This window comes from Camellia sinensis, chromosome 10 (genome assembly GCF_055761805.1).
Source record: "Camellia sinensis isolate YWXY chromosome 10, ASM5576180v1, whole genome shotgun sequence".
Classification (NCBI taxonomy): domain Eukaryota; kingdom Viridiplantae; phylum Streptophyta; class Magnoliopsida; order Ericales; family Theaceae; genus Camellia; species Camellia sinensis.
Window position 1 is genome coordinate 75,844,152 of NC_138970.1, and position 22,241 is coordinate 75,866,392.

General features: G+C 38.0%; 1 protein-coding gene across 1 annotated transcript; it reads right to left on the bottom strand.

Moving 5' to 3' along the window:
- Positions 1-6,003: 6,003 nt before the first annotated feature.
- Positions 6,004-9,027, bottom strand: LOC145800494 (putative mitochondrial protein AtMg00310). Its single transcript, XM_082890182.1, has 2 exons — positions 8,890-9,027; positions 6,004-6,561 (listed from the first exon to the last, which is right to left on the bottom strand). The coding sequence occupies exons 1-2, from the start codon at positions 9,025-9,027 to the stop codon at positions 6,004-6,006; spliced, it is 696 nt and encodes a 231-aa protein (XP_082746308.1).
- Between the last annotated feature and the right edge of the window lie 13,214 nt (positions 9,028-22,241).

Consider the following 22,241-nt stretch of genomic DNA (forward strand, 5'->3'; position numbering starts at 1 on the left):
GGGAAGACAGACCTCCATTAAAGCAATTAAAACGTTTTTTTTATTTTTATTTTATTTTGTGTGTGTGTGTGTTTTTTATGTTTGTTTGTTTTTGTATTGCTTTTGTGGGTAATGGGTTTGTTAAGATGTTTTAATGGGTTTGTATGACCTATATATATATATATATTTTTTTTTTTTTTTTGATCGGCAAATAAAATCTTTATTGATGAAAACCAAAGTATTATATCAATAAAGAGAAGTTTGGAGATAAAAGAAGCTCCAACCTCCTAGTTGGTGAGAAACCAACTCACAGATCATAACAAAAGAACAAAACCAACCAGAGCACCAAAGAAAAGGCACACAAAGAACAACAGGAGGCACTCTAGCTCCAGCTAACCGATCAAATAGCATGCAAGATTAAACCCATAGAGCAGACCACGAAGATACACAAAGGCATAGTACTCTGCCGCCAGAACCCAAGCTAATAAACTTCAAACTTGCTACCTAATATGGTGAAGGATGAACATCTATCTGACCCACATAGCCACCTGCAATTTCAACCTTCCCCACATACCTCTGTTCTGCCTGAGCTGATAGCTGAGAAGACTTCAAACGAGCAACCTAATCTGGTAAAGGTTTGTAACAAGATCATGGACTGAATAATCAACCTTGAAGGACCACTTGTAGACGTCCCCGAACGTCCCGAGAGGGAAATCCCTTTTTGTTCATATGGGCTCACTACAGTTCAGGACTCAAATGTCACGGTCCTGTATCTAATCTCGCGGAGTGCAATGCAAGACCGATGAATCATCAAAGAGTCCAAATCCGGCAAATCGTTTTTTAAAACAGATTTTTTGAAAGAAGTGTCAAACATGGACTGCTTTGCCAGATACAGAGTCGCCACCTAAATATTTTATTTTGGGGGAATTTAGGAAACTCTAACTCGTTGCCTAAGGCCACGTGTCCGTCATCACCAAGGTTGCCTCGGCTCGGGAACTTGGGTACGATCGGGGAAGGTCAGTTCGTGAGCACCCCCGCTCGGCCGATCAAAGATCGGCCTCTACTAACCATGATATCTAGTTTTGAAAACATTATGCGTTCTTATTCCGGTTATTAGCCTAGATTTACTATGTGATGCGCACAGCATACAAGTATAGACCGGATCGCCTGAATTGGAACGAAACATCTCATGTTTGTTTTGAAAACGGTGTGCTACTCGCAAGTAGGCTAAAATGTGGATTTGCCACCCTCAGGTGGGCTTAGAAAACATGGTTTTGCCACTATCTAGTGGGCTTAAAACTCGCAATCGATGAGTTGTTCCAATCCAAATAACCCAACCTTCACCCACAGGCATTCAGGCAGGTATATCACATAAGCACATAGCCTCATGGTAAGCATGCTATCATGGCAGTCACTCACACACATGCAAGGATGCTAAAGCATAAACACTTACCGAGTACTCCAAGCCAAAACAGAAGCTATGTTAGAAATCCATGCATGATCCTAACTATACAGAAATGCTTAATGCAACACATACAAAATGCAACTAAGATAGGCTCGGCTATTCTAAAGATGGCATGTGAAATGCTACAACTAACAAGTATTCAACTCGGAATTGAAATACAAATGCAGTTAGTATGATGCGCCGAGCCCGGTGCATGCAATACAAATGAATGATGCAAACATGCTATCATACTGTATGCTAATTGAAACATGCTCTAATCTAACCATCATAAGCTGGTAAATAAAAGGGAGAAAGACGTGGGGTTGGAAGACATACATCACACGCACACACACTTATTACAACATTGCCCTCGCTTGGAGGGTCCGAAAGAATAATACAGTCCAAATGAATAATACAGTCCGAATGAATAGTACAGTCCGAATAAATAGTACAGTCTGAATAAATACAAAATCCTAATTAATTAACAAATTAATCTAGGAAAGCAAGTAAATTAGCATGCAAATCCATGGACCGCCTCAGCTCTGTTCCAAATGATGAATGATGCATGCTCGAGTTGCCTTGCACTGAAATCCATTACGATGCCCCGGTTTGCCTCTGTTTGCAATTGTTTTCGGAATATTGCGCAACGCTCCAGAAGGCCGCTGATTTCTGATTTAATGCAACAGAGAGCAATAAATGGGCATGGCAAAGTATTTCACATATGTATGCATGACTACTCTTCAGGGAGTGTAGTCTTCGATCCTCGTGCCACCAATCACGTATATCGATGCATGATGGCCGAGGAGTCGAATTGCACGACTCAATATGAAATGAATGCACATAAAAACACAACAAGACCTAAACTCCATCATGGGTAATCCGGAGTGTCGGCGACAGGGAATTAAGACACGTTCCGTCACTCGGAGTACGAAACGTCCCTCGTTTCTCGTGCTCGGACTAACTCCTATCCCAAACACGATGCGAATGAGATGGCATACACAATGCGACTAACATACAATCTAGCATACGCAATGCTATAAAATGGCATACACAATGCTCGATGTAGCATGGCATACACAAAGTTCTAACACGCAACCTAACATACGCAATGCTATGAAATGAAAAGGCATACACAATGCATAATGGACTTACACCAACATGAGTGGACCTCAGCCACACTCACATCAGTGGCCATGAGATGGAAAAGAGACAACCGGAATGCGTGCACACGTGTACGCATACCGAGGACCGAACCTAGGGCGTAAAATGCCACTCTACTAAAGCATGGCAAGGGATGAAAGATGGCATACAAATATGTAATTTCCAGCGCTGAAACATGATGCTAAATGGTCTCGAAACATGGAAATATGGCACTCGATGCATGGAATAAGCCTCGAAACTCAAAACTAGGCACATGTATTGAACTACAAGTATACAAAGCAAGCATTATTTGGTCATGAAGTCAAAAGACAGAGCCAAGGCAGTTCCAAAACATGCACATTTCTAGTTTAGAGCATGGCCAAAAGATGCTAACATGATGGACTAAAATAGCATGCAGCATTGGCTAGCAAGCATGGTTTACATGGCATGTATATGAAGAAAATGAGAACTCATCAAACCAGTCAAAAACAATGAATAAAACATGCCAAAATATGCCCAAATAATCACTGAAATGCAGCCAATGCATGCAAAAATGAGGGGCTTCTTTGGAGGGCCTTGCAAGGGGTTGTTAAGCACATACAAGATAGAAACTTAGCATGGAAAAACCAACTCTGGAAATGGATTATGACAGCCCTAAACTCACCAAATAGGCCCTGAAATCAGTCTAGGAAACATGCAAAGAAAGGCTCCTTTGAAGAGCCTTGGATGGGATTGCTCTACACATACATTGTAGGTATAAAATATGGCCAAAAGGGCCTTGGTCAGCGCCAAGGCAGACCTCAAAACTCACAGAATGAGGCCTGAAACAAGACTTCGATGCATGCAAAACAGGGTCCCTTTGGAAGGCCCAAAAGACCCCCAAACAAGACAAGGAGAGAGGGGGTCACCCCCCTCTAATTTTGGCCCTCAAAAATACATCTAAGCCACTGAAAATCCACTGGATTTCAGTGGCTAAGAGGCCAAACCATGGCCAATGCAAGTGCTCTAATGCATAGCCTTAATCATGAAGAGATGAAGCATGCATAAGGGGAAGATGACCCCAAACGGAAATGGGACCTTAACCAAACTTGAAGAGGATGTCAAAACAAGATTTTTTCCAGTTTATAGAAAATCTCGAAAATGCTCACAAGTATGGCCAAGATAGGATGCAAAAATAGCCCTAAAAGAGAGATTGAACAAACAAGGAAGTAAATGACTTCAAACAGTAAAATGCCCTTAAACAAAGTTGAAGAGGGGCTCAAAATAAGTCACTTTATAGTTTATAGCAAATCTCGAAAGTGCTCACAAGTAAGGCCAAGATATGATGCAAAATAGGCCTACAAAGAGGGGTAAAGCATGCAAGGGTGTAGGAGGCCTTAAACAGAAAAGTGTCCTTATACAATCTTTAAGAGGAGCTCAAAATATGACACTTTTCAGTTTATGAAAAAGTCCAGAAATGCTTTCAAATGGATCTAAAACATGGAGCAAAACAATGACCAAAAAAGGGAACTAGTGTCTTACCCTTGAAGCTCAAGAAAACAGCAGCAAAAGGGGTCCAAATTCTGAGCTAAAACCAGATTTTGGAGCTCAAAATGATCGTCAAAGAACCTCAGCCCAATGGTAGTTGAGTTTGATCAAGGGTGCCTAGGCAAATGAGAGGTATATCTCTTACTATGCACGCAAAGGCAAAAGAAGGAGAGAGAGACAGAGATTTGGCTCTGGAATTTCTAGAGAGAGAGGGATTTTTTTTAGAATGAGAAGCTCCCAAAGCTTGCTTAGCCAAGATCCCCTTGAAAATGAGAGATATATCTCATATATATAAAAAATGAGAGTTGGCTCGAAAATATCTGATTACAGGACAGCTGGAGGTTGTGGAAGACAGTTGGAGGGAAAATATCTATCAATTTGAGCTTTCTGGGCATAAGTGGTCGGCCGGCCACCTTCCCTGGTCGGCCTGCTACTTTTCCTGGTCGGCCGACCACTTTTTCAGGAGAGGGTGGTCGGGCAGCCACCTTTTCTGGTCAGCCTGCTACTTTTCTGGTTTTTCAGGACAAAAAAAAAAGGTCTGCCGGAAAGAAAGGTGGCCGGCCAGTGATTTGGAAGTCCAAAAGTGGTCTTCCGGGTTTCCAAATTGAAGCCCCGGAAGTTAGCTTTCCAATGGCGCAAACCTTGCATTAAAATTCCACCTATGCAAAAAGTTATGCCTGTTTTAGTGAAGCCGCGCAGATTCGGTCCAACCGGGTTGATGCCCTACTTCAACCAACCATATCTCCTCCGTTCGGACTTGGATTTAGGAGATTATTGAGTGAAAAATGAAGCCCAGAAGTAAGCTTTCCAACGGTGGTGGCCTCATATCTAGCATCCAAGTATGCAAATGAATAAGCCCGATTCAGCGAGGGCTGCTCGACTCTCTCCTTCCCGGATTCATACCGAATTTCTCCCAAACTAGTTTCTTCCCTCTTCTCTTCTTTTCTTCAACTTCAAACCCCTACGTAAGGTGTTTTGAAAGATTTTTCAAAGATTTCATCTCTCTTTCATTCATTTCCACTTTGCCCTTGCTCGGTTTACCGAAAAGCGCAACATTTAACGAAATGCAAGCGTCGGAACATCGTAGGAACTTTATTTTCAAAACGTTTTGAAAGAGAGGGTTTCAAGTCTAAGATCTTTTGATCAAGATTGTTTCGGTCCGAAAAAGGGGTATGAAGTTGAGATTTGACTCTCTCCTTGCCGAAGAAACTGAACCTTTCCCCTGCACACCTTTCTCCACCATGTAAACCATCAGTCGCATCCAAGTCTTAAGGGCGGTCAAAAATGGGGTGTCTACACCACTTCACCCACAGAGCAATCTGTAGTTTCAGCCACTCACATTATCCTGCAAAATTTGGAGCGACCCCCTTAAATAAACATTCGTTTCTTAACTTCCAAATTGACCACAACACTAGTGCTGGAACTGCATGCCAGCTCTATCTGCCCAAGACTTCGCATTGCCCCTAGACCACCACTGGAGCAGACCCTTAACAGAACCAGGGATGACCAAATACTGATCCCACCAGCTAGCCATGGCTGCCCAGCACTTCCAAACCAGAGGGCAAAATAGCAACACATGCTCCAAAGACTCCTCCTCAGATTGACAAAAACACACACTGGATCTGTGCATTGGGAGGTAAAACCCCAATCCGTTGGAGGAAGGAAGATGTCTTAATTCGTCCTCTCCAAGCAAGCCTGCAGAGAAACTGCATCTTTGGAGGAGCCAGACTTGCCCAGACCCCAGCTGGCACCTTCAAACTAGGGCCTTTATTAACAGCCCACCAACTCCACAGTGATGATACAGAGAACTTACCAGACTTTGATGTAAGCCAAGAACAAGAGTCTTCAGCTTCCTCTCTAAGCTTAGGGGATGATTCCAGAACGACATACAGCCTCTGCAGCTCCTCTTCCTCTCATGCCTGCAGCCTTCTTCTGAATTGGAGCTGCCACACCACAAGGCTCTTCTTGGTACTAATTTGCTGTAAGGATTCTTCCTTCTTAGTGGATATACTGAATAATCTGGGGAACTCCTCATTCAGACCTCTCCTATTCAGCCAAGCATCTGTCCAAAACTGAATCCTCCTCCCATTACCCATTGATAGCCTTAAATTCTGTTTATAAAACTCACCCAAAGACTGATTAAGTGAATTAAGCTGCACTATATCCTTCCATACGATAGACGCCCCATCTGTGTTGTGCAAAGTTGGTACCCAACCCCCTCCAAAACGACCATACCTTGAGCAAACTACTGATTTCCACAAGGCTTTATCCTTTGCGCCGAATCTCCACCACCATTTTAACAACACACAATCATTCACCTCACCCAAATCTCTCACACCCAAACCCCCTTGATTTTTATTCTTAGTAACCTCACCCCAATTAACCAAGTGAACACTCCTCCCAGCATTAGATCCACCCCACAAGAAATTGGATTGGATTTTAACTAGAGTCTTAACAACCCCTTTAGGCATCTTGAAAATAGATAGAAAGTAAATAGGCAAATTAGAAAGGACTGATTTTATATATAATTAGCAAATAGAATGTCGATGGCAAATGCATATAGATAACTTAGTTAAATTAGTTAAATTAACTAACTTAGTTAAATTAGCAAATAGAATGTGTACTTTGTTCAGTTCAACTTACTTTGTTCAGCAAAGATGGCAAATGCATTTTAATTAGGGTAATGCTAGAAACACTAATTAAGCTTTCGAAAGTTTTAAGCCAATGCACTTTGGGTAAAAATCTTTTTGAGATGTCGATTTTTTTGTTTTTATTTTTTTGTGTTTTGTTTGCCCATTTAAGTTAAAAGTTTCATCCTGTGAAATTTTTCTGGTACATAGATACAATACCTTCTAACTATAATTTTCGGACATAAATTTGATAGAGTCATATGTGACAATGGGTTGTGCAGTTTGAAGATCAATGGTTAGGACTTAGGAGTTAAAAATGTGCATTTTGTTTTGTTTTGTTTTGCAGATAAACTGAGGATCGAGATTTAATTTTAGGTTAAACCCCTAAAATGTGCATAAAACCTTTGTTATGTTTGTTAGAACTCATAACTTGGATGCCAATACATTATGGCTTAAAACCTTTTGGAGATCAATGAAGTTCACTGTGAAATTTCTCATGTACAATTGATAATGTAATATCTCCGAATAGTTGCACCATAGACTTGAAAAAGTGCTCTGTAGATCCTAAACGCGAGAGGTCTGTTAAAAAAAAAATTGTAAAATACTTTCAGTTTCGGTTTAAAGATGGCAATTAATTGAGGGCTCTATCTATTAATTGAGGGCTCTATCTATTGGATGTTGAAATCATAATCACTATGTTTGGTTTGAGTTTTATGAATTAAATTTTTTGAAAATTGACTTTTTTGATTTTTGTGTTTTTTTGTTTTTAGTGAATATTCTTTAAATTTTAAACATTTTTTTTAATTTTTTTAAATGCACCTTACTTAGATGTATCTAAAAAGTAAAAAATTTGTAAAAAAATATTTTAAAAAATTAATAAATACATAAAAATACAAAAAAATGTACTGAATTCTTGTATTTTTTTGTATTTTTGGTATTTAATGAATTTTTAAAAGATTTTTTTCACAATTTTTTTACTTTTTAAGTGTATTTATATTAGGTGTGTCTAAAAAGTAAAAAAAATTGCTTAAAATATTAAAAAAAATCAGTAAAAACAAAAAAACACAGAAAATAAGAAAGTAAAATTTTTTAAAAAAATGTTTTGAAAAACTGAAAACCAAGTAAGGTGATGTTTTAAAAAATGTTCTACAATAATTTTTTGTATTAGAAAACTTACTTAAGAATGATGTCAGGACGGGCCTAAGATTTCGTCACCATGGGACCTGAAGGAAACACATGGGCTAGTTCTCATAATCTGCGAGTTTGGCCAGATTAAAAGGTAATGACTTTTCACGTATGTGGCATTTTCGTGCTATCTATTAAAAGTGGATAAGTTTGAGCTAAATTTGAATGAGAGGTCATATCACGTAGCGGAATATATGGAGACTAGATATCGTTTTAGTAGATAAAAGGGGCTTTTGAATTCACGAGACAAATAGAATCTTGAATCCACAAGAAAGAAAAAATATCTTAATATTATTGATTGAATGAATAAAAGTTTTCTTTGCCATGAGACTTACATAGTTATTTATAATAAACCAAACTTAATATTTGTAGGAAAAATAATTCTAAAATAAATTAGGAAACTTAAATCAATACAAATTAGGAAACCTAAGAGAATAGGAAACTAGAATTCTAAATTATTTAAAATCTTAATCAAAATCTAATTCCAAAATAATAAAATTAAGAAACCCAATAATCCTAAAATATTTATACTAAATTACAAGAATCCTAATAATATATCAAAACTAAAAATATAAAAATTCTTAAAATCTTGTCCTGAAAATTTTGTCCTACATCAGACTCTTCTTCTTTGAAAGAACTCGTCCTCGAGTTCATATTAGAGATCTGTCATCGCCCATCCCAAATAAAAAGATACTTGAAATACTTCAGTTTGTCTCTCTTCCGAACATTATATGTAGAGAAGTTTACTTTCTGAAAGTTATTCTCTATATGCTTCAACTGGTTGACAAGATCAATTAGACAAGTATTGAAAATCAAATTAAATTGCTCCACACCAAGAAAATCAACAAAGTGTATTTTATGTTGATGTTGGATACTCTCTGGACTCTGTTCTATCTTAGATTCAGTTGGACATTCAATTATCAATCTGGGAATATCAATTGCATCCTCAATCAACTTTTATGGTGCACATGTCAACTTTATTACCTCATCTTTTATTTCTTCTTTTTCATTGAGTTCCACTTGATCTCCTTTTGCGATCTCATAACTATTATAATAATCAAGAGATGATAGTTCCGTCATTAGAAGCTCTTGGCTAACTTCAACGTTTTTCTCTTGCTTCATCTCTTAATTGTCTTCTTCAAATTTCTTGATCAAAGTAATTTCAGTGACCTCTCTTTCATTAATTTCAACGTTCTCAGCATTGTTGAAATCAACTTGATTTTCTACTTCAATTGAATGTCTATTTGAGTTTTCAAAATTTTGAAACATTGAGATATTCAAAACCTTTTCTTCTTCAATGTGTGGTGGAGCGTAACAAATTTGTTGACCTATAAGACTTGATTGACCCAAACTTGGCAGAGCCGTAGTCATGTTCCTCGAATAATCTGTATCCACAATTCCATAATAATTATTGAATTGCGAAGAATATTGTGAATCAAAATTACCTTGGAACAATTGTTTTGATTCAAACTTTCTTTGATATTGTAAATACAATATTTGTCCATGATTTGTTTGAAGGAATCTAGAACTCATCAACTTCTTCATCTTATGCCACGTCCTAATAGGTTGTTTGTATTGTCACCTTCGATCATACTGCAATTGTTTCTACCATGTAGAAACATAACCTTGTAACTTACGTGCGACATATTTGGCTTGCTTTTCTTCAAAGATTTCCATACACTCAAGGAATTTGTCAACTTTGCGAAACCAATAAATAAAATCCTCGGCATAACAAGAAGCATTAAAATAGGAAATTTCTAGTGGTACTTGATAATTTGAAAAGTTACGATTGATGCAATTTGTAAACTGAAAAAAAACACAGAATATGCAGCGGAATAAAATCATCAGATCATACCTTTTGATGATAGAACCTCGTGGATAAATCACGTGCTTCCAGAATCAGATCAATCAATCCCAGCAGTGGGGTGATATTACAATGGTGAATATCACCCACACAAACCACAGTGCAACTGACTTGATCGTTGTTTCTTGGGAGAGAGTCAGAATATGGGTTGAAACAGACTCAACGTTGTTTCTCTTGGATTACCCATAACCATATAACAAATATTTAATATATTATAATATCTATCCATATCAGTTAAGATACAGATAATATCTAATATATATTATATCTATCTATATCAGTTCAAACTGATAACGTCTGTTTCAAGAGTGGTTATCCTAAATAGGTTTGATTTCAAAATCAAAACCTATTTGGATAAGGATTCAAAATCAAATTTAATGGTCATGCCACATGGGCGCCCATTACTAACATCTCCCACTCGCACATGAGTTGGCATGACACTGCCACATCTCTATCTCAATCTCCCCAAAAACGAACAATCTCATACTAGCCACTGCACCGTGCGACTGCTGAGAACACCTGCATGTGGGAACTCTATACTAGAAACTCAAAATGAGCCAGCATAGAGACATCAACCCAAAAAGAAAAGAAATAGTGTCTCATATACCCCAGACCCATCTAATTACACCGGTCCAAAAAACATCTCTAATCCCTCAAAAAGAGCATGTTTGACCCTCTCAATTCTTGCAATATATTCACACTCAATTCGCCTCTCATACAGAGCGATGTGAGTTGCCGGCAGTGAATATACAACAGTGGTGTAATACTAGATGATCTTCCCTTTGCACTCATGCCATTTAGTTTAGGATTGACCGCTTTCCCAGTGATGTCCCTTAAGGCCGAATCATGCATGACCGCAGGCAACATACCAAAGTAGCAGAACATCAACCCCTTACCTTATGACATAGTCAAAAGTCACAAAAGGGTACATAAATGAAAGTCATATCAATAATGACACGTAAGACTCACACGGTGAGGAAACAGGGATCCATTCTCTTACCTCATTACTCGGTCGCCAAGCACATATAGTATGAATACATGCTACGGTGGAGTAACTCTTCCATAAAGAGTGATGTCATACTCGATACACCGTACAGATATTAGTCTAGTCGCTTTCTAGCGCTTAACCCGAATTCTCTATTTGCTCGCCTTCTAGGCGCCAAATGAGATCTCGCATCTGGCTAATCATAACAGGCACAACATGGAAAGTGGGTACTAACATCCATGTTTGGTCCTTAACACGACCTCATCTTGGTTATAACCAAGGCGACATACATAGTGGATGATTTAAGCCTCTCTTGGCTCCGAATAAAAATAAACCACCAGTCTCATCCTTGCTCGCTCCCAAGCGTCAAGGGCGATTGCTCGTGTGAGTGAGCCAATCTTGCCTGCTGACATCATCATTTGCTAATCATTATGACACAAACCGTAATAGTGTCAACATCCCATCATCTCAAAATAAGTGATCGATCTTAAAAAAAATGACCACAGCTTGCGCAATTATAGATTCCAAACATAAGCCTTATCAGCACCTCTTGCGATAAGTATATACAACGGAATCCCCCATGTGCGCCTCACATGAAATGATTTAAGATCACTACCTCTTGCGCAATAACCTCTCTAAAGATATTTTTGGTGACCAATTTGCATTCATTCTTAATGCGCCCAACTAGCGCAGATGCGCCCAACTAGCGCATTGAATTTTACAAGGACCAAATTAATATGCTTCTAATAAAGCATTTTATCCACAGTCTAATGAGCAAGGTCAATGTCTGAACAACTCAGTTAACCATTTATCAAAGATAACACTTATCATGCCGAATACGCCCACATAGCGTACTTTAGGCTCCCACAACAAAGAAAAGATCAAGGAATATAGGTCATCTGTTTCTCCCAAAGACAATCTGAGGATTCACTCAATAGCTAAGGCTCTGGCTTTTACCGATAGGTAAGTCAATGGATTTGCAATTTTGCATCTAGAATCATTCTAGGATATTCTCTATGTAAGTCATCGAAGACAAACCGAGAATTTTCCTAAAACAATCCCTAAGGATCGTACATCCGAGCATATAAATTACATCACCCATGTCCATCATATCTAAAATAGAGGACTGCCCACCCTAGATGGCGACTACCTTATAAATTCCTGGCTCATAATGACTAAGTAAGGAAAAACTTCTTTTTGACCATTGATCATGCCTCAGTGGTCTTCATCGATCATCGTTGCCCTATCATGGCTTGACGAAATCTAAGAACCACTGTTTGGATAACTGCTTTAGGCTGTAAAAGATTTATTGGAACCGGCAACCTTTTTGCGCTCCTAACTTTTCACCATAAAAGCAGAAGGTAAATCCCTACGGATCTACTTATCCAATTCTCTAATGAGAAATCAGGTCACAATGTCCACAAATCAATGTTCCGAACTTATGTCAATTATAGCCTAAGTCAAAATAACCTCACTCCCCAGGAGGAAGTCTTCTCATGGTCTACACTTTCCTCAATGGTGCGACCATTTGGTATCTAGCGAGCCTTATGCCTCAACAATGACTATCCAAATTACGCATAACTTTATAACAGTTTTGCGTCATAATAGAAAGTCAACCAAATTATAAAAAATGGTTAATCCTCAAAGACTTTGTCTTAAACTGCGCAACATTGATCCACTTTCAAAAAATAGGGGACTAGAGCCTTAGGCATTATCCTAGGCTCTTTATCATCTTGCGGAGCAATCATGAATGTTTCCCTCTCAATCACCCAGTGATGACGTGGAAAATTTTCACATTTGCTACCACGCAACTAAGAATGTAGAGTATTCTTCTCTAATGGAGTAATCCATTAGTAGACACATCGCTCCCACTGTCCCTAGGATATTGGAAATTTCTTTCCATTCTCAACTAGGCTACATAGAGCGCTATGCTTGGAATTCTCCATCTTATAGAGTTCCGAAAACTCTATTCACGTCACCTTTACTAATAAAACTTTATGTGACTTAGTTACACTACCACAAAGCTGCTTACCTATATGCACATGACCCGGAGGGTTTGCATGACCGCATACAATAATGCGCCACACGACCCTTTGTGTTTACAAGACAGCATACAATAATGCGCTATAGAACCCTAGGTCTTAACTTCGCAATCTTATGAGAAGTAGAATAAAGATAAGCTGCTTAATGGTTACAGATCGCCCATAGATGGCTCTCTGCTAACCCATTACTCAAAATGGAGTGTAAAAAACTGATATGGAGGGCACTTAGTTAGGGATATAGGCAACAAACTAGTGCAATTCCCAATTGGGAAACATTTTGCGCCATTATCTACCTAACATTAACAATATTTAATTCCTTATCTCTACTACACCAGTGTGTTGTTGAGTACTAGGAATAATCAATGTTCTAAGCATCCATCTCTCTTCACAGAGTTTTTCTGAAAAAATAACTCAAATAGATACTCGCCACCTTGGTCAAAACTAAAAGCACAAAAAACTCTTATCTAATTGATCTCGACCTTATATGTGCAATGTCAAAAATCATCTCAAAAATTTTTGACTTATGGGAGATCAAATAGTCTTGACTCAGATGCGTATCGTAATCTATAAATGTGTCGAGATTGAGGCTTAGCTATCATACCCTCACACATATCTAGTCACAAAATACCATAGTGGACTAAATGCGCCAAAACAAATGACCTTCTGCGGCTTTCCTACTTACTTGTGCGCACCCATTGCGAACAAAGTTACATATTCACATGAGAGCAGGATGTCATAAGCGAGTGGGCCCGAGAAGGCCTACTCAAACCATCGTGTCATCATCTCATTAATGTGATTAAGTATAATAAGCCACTGGTTCATGACCAATGTCATAAACTAATTCCAATCATCTTAATGTGTGAGTTCTCGAAGACAAGTTTTAAAGGTTTAGGCCCAACTAGGTAATGACTCACGACTAAGTCATATTCACTAGATCATAAAAAGGATGTCATGGAGATATCAACTGCGCCTAAGTCGCAAATTTAACTAGTAAGTGCTAATCCCCTGCATCTTCAAGTCAATTTTATTCTTCATACACTTTAATACATCTAGTTGAAAGATGACGATACTCCTGTTGCCATCTCTATTTCTCGCTTCATAGTTACTTGCAATTAATTCTACTATCCACAAGAAGGAGAGAATAAGCTATCAACTATGATAGCTCCTGAAGTAACTTAAGCGCGAATTAGGCTAAAGAGTCTAATTCAACACAATGCTCTTACAAGCGATGCGTTAAATTCTTAGAGTCATAACAACCTTGTCAGTCTTAACCTTTTCATTACTATGCTGCAACGTTTGCGCTTAGTGGTAAATGTTATTCAAAACGTTAGCCTAGTAAAGGAATCACACAAAGAAGCACCTCATCCATGTTTCACACTCAAGTGTGGAAACAGTAAGTGTCCACACTTAGACAAGTTGGCAATGCTAATAGATTTTGCAGCCACTAAGCGCTAATCTTTTCACTCAGTGTTAATAGATTTTGCAGCTTCTAAGCGCTAATCTTTTAACTTCACGTGATATTTCAACGCACACTATTATAGTGCATGAAATTTCGCTCAATCCACTCCCAATAATTGGGTAGAGAGCAAAACACTGCTCATACTGGCTACTCGTCTTACACTTAATGACTAATTTATTTAAACTCGCATTTCTTGGATGACGTGACTCTTGAATGTTACTTCATCCAATGATGTAACATTATTTACAAGTCAAATTACAAAGTCAATCCGCGCAACTCATTAGTCAAGATCATATACAGATCTATTGAGGGCTTACTAATTTCATAACTCCAAAACTTGCCAACCAAAACTATGTAGCGTGCCGCTAACTATAGCGCACACATTAGTTTTTATTGTGCCAAACAAGGCAACAAAAACACGGCGACTTTGAGTCATGTTTCCTTACTTTGGCTCAATTAAGGTTTGACCTAAAGTCTCCAAGACTTTTGCTCATCTAAAGAATGGGATTAGTTTGTTCACATTTGAACATCTCTACTAAGTTTAGGTCAACCAAATTAACTTTCATAAGCTAAATCAATTTAGAGAGAAATTCGCATTGGGATTAATTTGATTAGCATAATATAATTTTACCGCAAAAATCTAAATTAAATAGTGACAATATTACACAAGTCGCAAGATCGAAAATCCGCTATGCTCGTAATCATCTCTTGCGCCACAAGTGACAATTATCCAAAATTTAGTTTAATTTATGCGCAAAATATTGGTTTTCGGGAGTTAATCTACAAAGATTTCTCTCAACCGAATAACCTCCCACTGACTATGGCATATACAAACCATGATAAATTCCATAAAATAGCATTTTAATGTAAATCTACAAATAACTCATGTTATATTTATTTAATAATGGAATTCTAATAAATAAATAAATAAACATGCTCTTCTAATTACAACATATTACAAACCCAAAAAAAAATATGCTGTATCCAATATTTAAATTATGCCATAACAGAAAGTACATCATCCTGAAATTTTCTGGTATTTTCTGGAATTTTAAATAACTAATTAAACACACATAAAATTAGAAATAAAAAATCCAGAAACTAGTAAACAGAAACAATATTCAGATTATGTCATAATTAAAATGTACATTGTTCTGAAATCTTCTGAAATTTTTCTGAAATATTCTGGAATTTTAAATGACTAATAAATACACATAAAATTAGAAATAAAAAATCCAGAAACTGATAAAATGAGACAATATTACCAGTAGATATTAAAACATTTCAGAAGTCCACAATAAAAATTTCAACCCCAGAAAATTATTTATGCAACACCAGATGCATTTTAAAGCAAAAAAAAAAAAAAAAAATACATTATTAACACAGGAAAAATATTACATATTTTCGTAAAATTTTCAAAATTTTACAGAATATAGAAAAATTAATTCTGAGTCTAAGGGTACCAACCATGATTAAAACAAAGCTATAACGAATAAATTATGGCCAATTAACGCAATTCAGAATTAAAAAACAAACAAACAGAGCCTTAGAGCCAAGCCAGCGCGGAAAAACGGCTCGGCTCGGCTCGGCGCCGCTCAGCGCAAGTCGGCTCAAGGATCGGCTCGGCGCGCGGCTCAGCCTCGGCTCGGCGCGCGGCTCCAGCACGCGGCGCGCGTGCGGGCGCGGACGGCGCGCGTGCGTGGACAGCACCGCCGACGCGCGCGTGATGGCGCGTGCAGGCGCGTCAGCATGGCATCCGGTGCGTGTAGGCGCGTGGTCGCGCGTGGCTTCGGCGTGGTGGCGCGTGAATGCCACGCGCCGCCTTCCAGTGTACTGACAGTTCCGATTTTTGTACTGCCGGACTCCTTTTTCCAAAATAAAATCATTTATGCTCTTAAAAATGACATTAATGATCATAAAAATGAAATATTTTGGATCTCACTATCTTTTATAAATATACATATGATAAAAGAAAGCACGAAAATATCCATTAATGGCTCTGATACCAATGTAAACTGAAAAAAAACACAGAATATGCAGCGGAATAAAATCATCAGATCATACCTTTTGATGATAGAACCTCGTGGATAAATCACGTGCTTCCAGAATCAGATCAATCAATCCCAGCAGTGGGGTGATATTACAATGGTGAATATCACCCACACAAACCACAGTGCAACTGACTTGATCGTTGTTTCTTGGGAGAGAGTCAGAATATGGGTTGAAACAGACTCAACGTTGTTTCTCTTGGATTACCCATAACCATATAACAAATATTTAATATATTATAATATCTATCCATATCAGTTAAGATACAGATAATATCTAATATATATTATATCTATCTATATCAGTTCAAACTGATAACGTCTGTTTCAAGAGTGGTTATCCTAAATAGGTTTGATTTCAAAATCAAAACCTATTTGGATAAGGATTCAAAATCAAATTTAATGGTCATGCCACATGGGCGCCCATTACTAACACAATTATTGCTATCACTGAATCTTCGGTGTCGCCTTACCGACTGGTATTCACCATAATCCTCGAATAACTCATCTTCAGATTCGTCCAAGAAGATTGTCTCAAGACGTTGTGGTTAATAGGCTGGCCTTAGGCAAATCCCATAGCGCGGTTCCTATTAACGTTGTGACTAATAGGTTGGCCTTGGGCAAGTCCCTTGACTCAAATCCTATTAGATCTTTCTCTACGATCATCGTCAATAGAGCTTGTGCTTCCTCTTTCGATGAATGACATCGAGCCAGGAGAAACCTTGCTCTAATACCACTTGATGCAGCGGAATACACGGGGACTAGATATCGTTCTAGTAGACGAAAGGGGCTCTCGAATCCACGAGAAAAATAGAACCTTGAATCCACAAGGAAGAGAAAATATCTTAATATTATTGATTGAATGAATAAAAGTTTAATAAAAGTTCTCTTTGCCATGAGACTTACATAACTATTTATAATAAACCAAACATAATATTTGTAGGAAAAGTAATTCTAAAATAAACTGGGAAACTTAAATCAATACAAATTAGGAAACCTAAGAGAATAGGAAACTAGAATTCTAAACTATTTAAAATCCTAGTCAAAATCTAATTCCAAAATAATAAAATTAAGAAACCTAATAATCCTAAAATATTTATACTAAATTACAAGAATCCTAATAATATATCAAAACTAAAAATATAAAAATTCTTAAAATCTTGTCCTGAAAATCTTGTCCTACATCATCATATATAGAGATCATTAATGGGACGGGCGGACTTACTCAGTTGGCAAATATTGTATTTAAATCCCATGTTTTGATGGATTTTCTGGCTTTGACCAATCAACGGGCTGATACGGGTCAAACCTATTTAAAAAACTAAAACCACATTACACTCATAAGTACAAATCTTACGGGCTAAAATCAAACCGAATCGGATTTCACATTTTTCATTACACTTATATTATTAAGTTCTATACATTTTTTATCCACATATTTTTAATATTTTCATTAGTTATTTTTCTTGTTTACTTTCCCACATAATTTAAGTATTTTGATTTTTTTTTTTTGACCTTTTTACATCTCATATAATAAAAAAATAATCAAGTAACATATAATACCTACAAGTGAAGGGGAAAAAAAAAACATAAAGAAAAAAAAATAAAAACTTTAAATATGAGAACAAAAAAAATCAAACTAAACACATACACAAATTAGACTTACCCATGTAGACTCTAACGTGCAGAGTTTATGGGCGAGCTCGGATTACAAACCTTTGTCTAAAACCCTAAATCATTGAGTTGGGACGGGCTGGACACTAAAGCGGTAATTCGAATTTTTTGTTCACAAGCCATTTGAGAACTCCTTGGCACATATAAATGTTCGGGATCCTATTTCGACAAAACAAGAATGATATATATATATATATATATTTTTATTAAAAGGTTATTGCTTTGGTTTTTAGTTTCATATCAGCAGAACAATTTGTATGAGAACCTGTTTGGTATAACTTTTTTTTTTTTTTTCGTTGATCGGCAAAACAAAGACACTTCATTGATGTAAAGCACAGTACATAGTACATAACAAAAACATCAATATAGAGAGGCAGGTGCAAAAGCATCACAATGAGATAAATCGTCCTAACTAAGTTGGCACCAAAAAACTCATCCTATCATTTGCTAGCACCTTCAGAGTTGGTGAGCAACCAACCAAGGAAACAGAAAAAACAGAACAAACAGCCAACAACCACCTACAACCAACCAGCATGAGCAGCATGGCAGAATTTAAAAACAGAACAACCAGCAAACCAGGATTCATCCACCAAAAACAGACTCAACCAGAAATAGCTAACCTAAACCAGGACATGTTCATCATCAGAATAGCCATTGCATTAATTCAGTTACCAGATTCATCCACCAAAAATATGAACCCAAATCAGGACAGATTCATCAGGACAGATCAAACCCCATTGCATCAATTCTGGTACTAGACTCAGAACAGCCAACAAAACATAGAGAAACTACAACACTTCAGCCACCAAAATATATACTAGAACATACAAAACACCGAAACAGACTCAACTCAACACCAAAAAATAAGCTAGAGCAGGTTCAGCTACCAAATATATAATCGCAGAGACAGACATCATTGCCTCAATGCAGACTCATTCACCAAACCAAGACAGATTCATCAGGTTTGCATCAATACAGAAACCAGACAAACCCAACCCCCATTGCATCAATTCAGGTATAAGGCTCCAACAAAACAAAAATAAGAACATCAATTTGTAAGTAATACCAGGCTCCAGTCCAATTGTAATCAGAACAACAAGGCCTCAGTTCATTTGTAATCTATATAAGCACAGAAACAGAACAAATAAAACAGACTGAACCTGTAACTGGACAGTAGACCAGATCATACCTTACACACTGCTGTAGACACCCCATTTTTTACTGCCCTTAAGATTTGGGCGTTACTGATGGTTTACTTGGTGTTGAAAAGTTGTGCAGTGCCAAATGGTCAATTTCTTCAGTAAGGAGAGTCAAATCCTAATCTCACACCCCATTTTTGGACCAAAAGATTTTAGATCTTAAAATCCTCTATTTCAAAACACTTTTGAAAAATGATTCTACGATGTTCTAACGCTCGCATTCTGTTAAATGTTGCGCTTTTCGAAAAACCGAGCGAGGACAAAGTGGAAATGAATGAAAGAGAGATGAAATCTTTGAAAAATCTTTCAAAACACCTTGTTTAGGGATTTGGAGTTGAAGAAAATGAGAGATGAGAGAAGAAAACTAGTTGAGGAGAAGTTCGGCATAAATTCGGGTAGGATCGAAACTGCGCTGCTTCACCAAAACAGGCATAACTTTTTGCACAATTGGAATTTTGATGTAAGGCTGCCACCATTGGAAAGCTTACTTCTAGGGCTTCAATTTGGACACTTACCAGCCACTTTTTGGCCTTGCCAGCCATTTTCCGACCACTTTCTCTTCTTGCCGACCAATGCAAGTAGCTGGCTGACCACTTTAACTAGTCGGCAGCTTTCCTGCACTTTCTGTAGATATTTTCCATGCCAGCTGTGCCAGCTGTTGGGCACCGAAAGCATCATCCATACACCTGTATGGAGGGATTACTTGAAGCTCCAAACTTGTTCAACAAGCTTGATGCTTGGTTTTCTATAAAAGGGAACCTCCTCTCTCTTGTCTCAGGTTCAGAATTTTTCTTAGGGCATATACATATATCTCTATCTCTATATTGCTCTATTTGCTCCATATTTGTGCTTGAAAGTGTAGCTTCTTCACACTTTTGCACACAAACACATAGTGAAACACCATACTCTTGTTGCTGAGGTACCTGAGGGTCTTGTTTGGACTCAAGAGTTGGTTTTTAGTTCAGAAAAGTTGCTGGAGTTGCACCCTTGAAGTCGTTCTACAAGAATGAGTCACTAGCCCTTTTTTAAGTTTTGTGTTCATTGCTTATTTGGCCCTATTTGCATGCCTATTTTGGCTTAACTTTCAACTGAAAAAAGCTTCATTTTCAAGTGTTTGAAATGTTTGGTTAAGGCTTTGTTGGTGTTGGGGGTGATCTACTCCCTTTTATGCCTTGTTTTGGGCCATCACTTTAGGCCTTTGTAATCACCTTTGTTTGGCCTCTTCACCGCTGAATTCCAGGGGAATTTTAGTGGTGGAAACTTGGTTTTGAGGTCTTAAATAGGAGGGGTGGTCCCCCCCTCCTCTTGTCTTGTTTGCATGCATTGATGGCCAACCAAATGAGCATGTGTTTTTACTTCTTTGTGGCTTTGTTTAGGCTCATTTTTGTGACTTTTGGGACCTACCATAACTCTGATTTTGAGTGGTGGACTCACCTCTTGCATGCTTTATACACTTGTAGTGTAAATCTTGTTCACTAGCTTTGTATGCTAGTTATTTTAGCCTATAATTCTAGCATGTTTTGGCTCCACTCCAGCCCATTTTTGGTGTTATTTTGACATGCCATAACTCTTTTTTTGATTGGTGGAGTCACCTTTTGCTTGGTTTGTGCACTTGTAGTGCAATCTTGCCCATTAACCTAGTGTACTTGGTGTTTTGGCCCTTCATGCTAGCTTACCTTGGCTATACTCCATACATGTTTTAGCATTATTTTGGGCTGTTTTAGGACTTTTTTGGGTTGCCTTGGCCATATGACTCATGTTTTGTATAGCTATAGTGCAAATGCCTTGACTAGTCTTGAGTTTTGAGGCCCCTACCATGCTATACTTGTGATGTTTGCATGCCTTGGCATCATTTGGCATGTGATTTCAGAGCTTATATCTTTTCCATATTCTCATGTTTATCACTCTTTAATTGTGTTTAAGAGTTGTGCCTTTATGCCTTGTCCATGAGCCAATATGTATGCATGCATGCCTAAGCTTTTGGGCTACCATCTCAGTTTGTATTTGGTCTTATTTTGCCATGTTGCAACTCTGATTTTTGTTGGTGAAGTCATCTCATGCTTGGTTTTGGTAGGTGTAGTGTAATCCTACTCATTGGCCTTGCATACTCCATGCTTCATGCCTTTTATTCTAGCATATGTTGGCTATGTTCAAGCATGTTTTTGGCATTGTTTCGACCTACCTTGGGACTTTTTTAAGTCATCTCGGCCCTTTGGGGCTTGCTTGATATGGCCATGGTGCAAGTGCCTTTGCTAGCCTTCAGCTTTGAGCCTCCTAGCATGTTATGCTTGTGTTGTTTGGATGATTTGGCATCATTTCATACATGATTTCAGAGTATATAGTGTTGTCACACTTCCATGTTTGTCACTTCGTAATCATGTTTGAGAGTTGTGCTCTTATGTTTAGTTGATAGGCTAATGCATGAGCATGCATTTTCTTGCTTTCATACCATCATTTCCGAGCATTTTGGCCATCATTTTGACATGCATGAGGTCTGTTTAGGGGTGGTTTAGTCTATTGAGCATTGCATTGTATAGCCTTAGTGTTGTATATTTCACTAGCTTTAATGCTTAAGGACCCTAGCATGCCCTACTCGCATTGTTTGAATGATTTGGCATCATTTTACACATGATTTCAATGCATATAGTGTAGCTACACTCTCACGTTCATCACTCTTTAATTATGTTTGAGAGTTGAGCATTGTGCCTTGTTTGTGGCCTAACATTTATGCATGTTTGTTTAGTCCATTGAGTTTCAATTCCAGCATGCTTAAGCCTTTGTTTTGGCATGCATAAAGTCTGTTTGGGGTTGGTTTGGTACATGGAGTATTGCATTACATAGCCCTTACATTGTGTCCTTCATTAGCCTTCATGCTTAAAGACTCCAACTTGCCATGCTCATGTTGCGTTGCATTGCATTGCATTGTATTTTCATGTTGTTGCATTGCATTGTGTTTGGATTGAAAGTTAGTCCAAACACGAGAAACGAGGGACGTTTCATACTTGAAGTGATGAAACGTGCCTCATTTCTTGGTCGCCGACCCTCTTGATCAAGCATGATAGAGG

Excerpts from the sequence above, each read along its gene's own strand:
- LOC145800494 (XM_082890182.1), bottom strand. The coding sequence starts at position 9,027 with ATGAAGCAAGAGAAAAACGTTGAAGTTAGCCAAGAGCTTCTAATGACG. Across the intron at positions 6,562-8,889 it reads AAGAAGAAATAAAAGATGAG|ATGCCTAAAGGGGTTGTTAA; the intron begins GTAATAAAGTTG and ends TCTATTTTCAAG.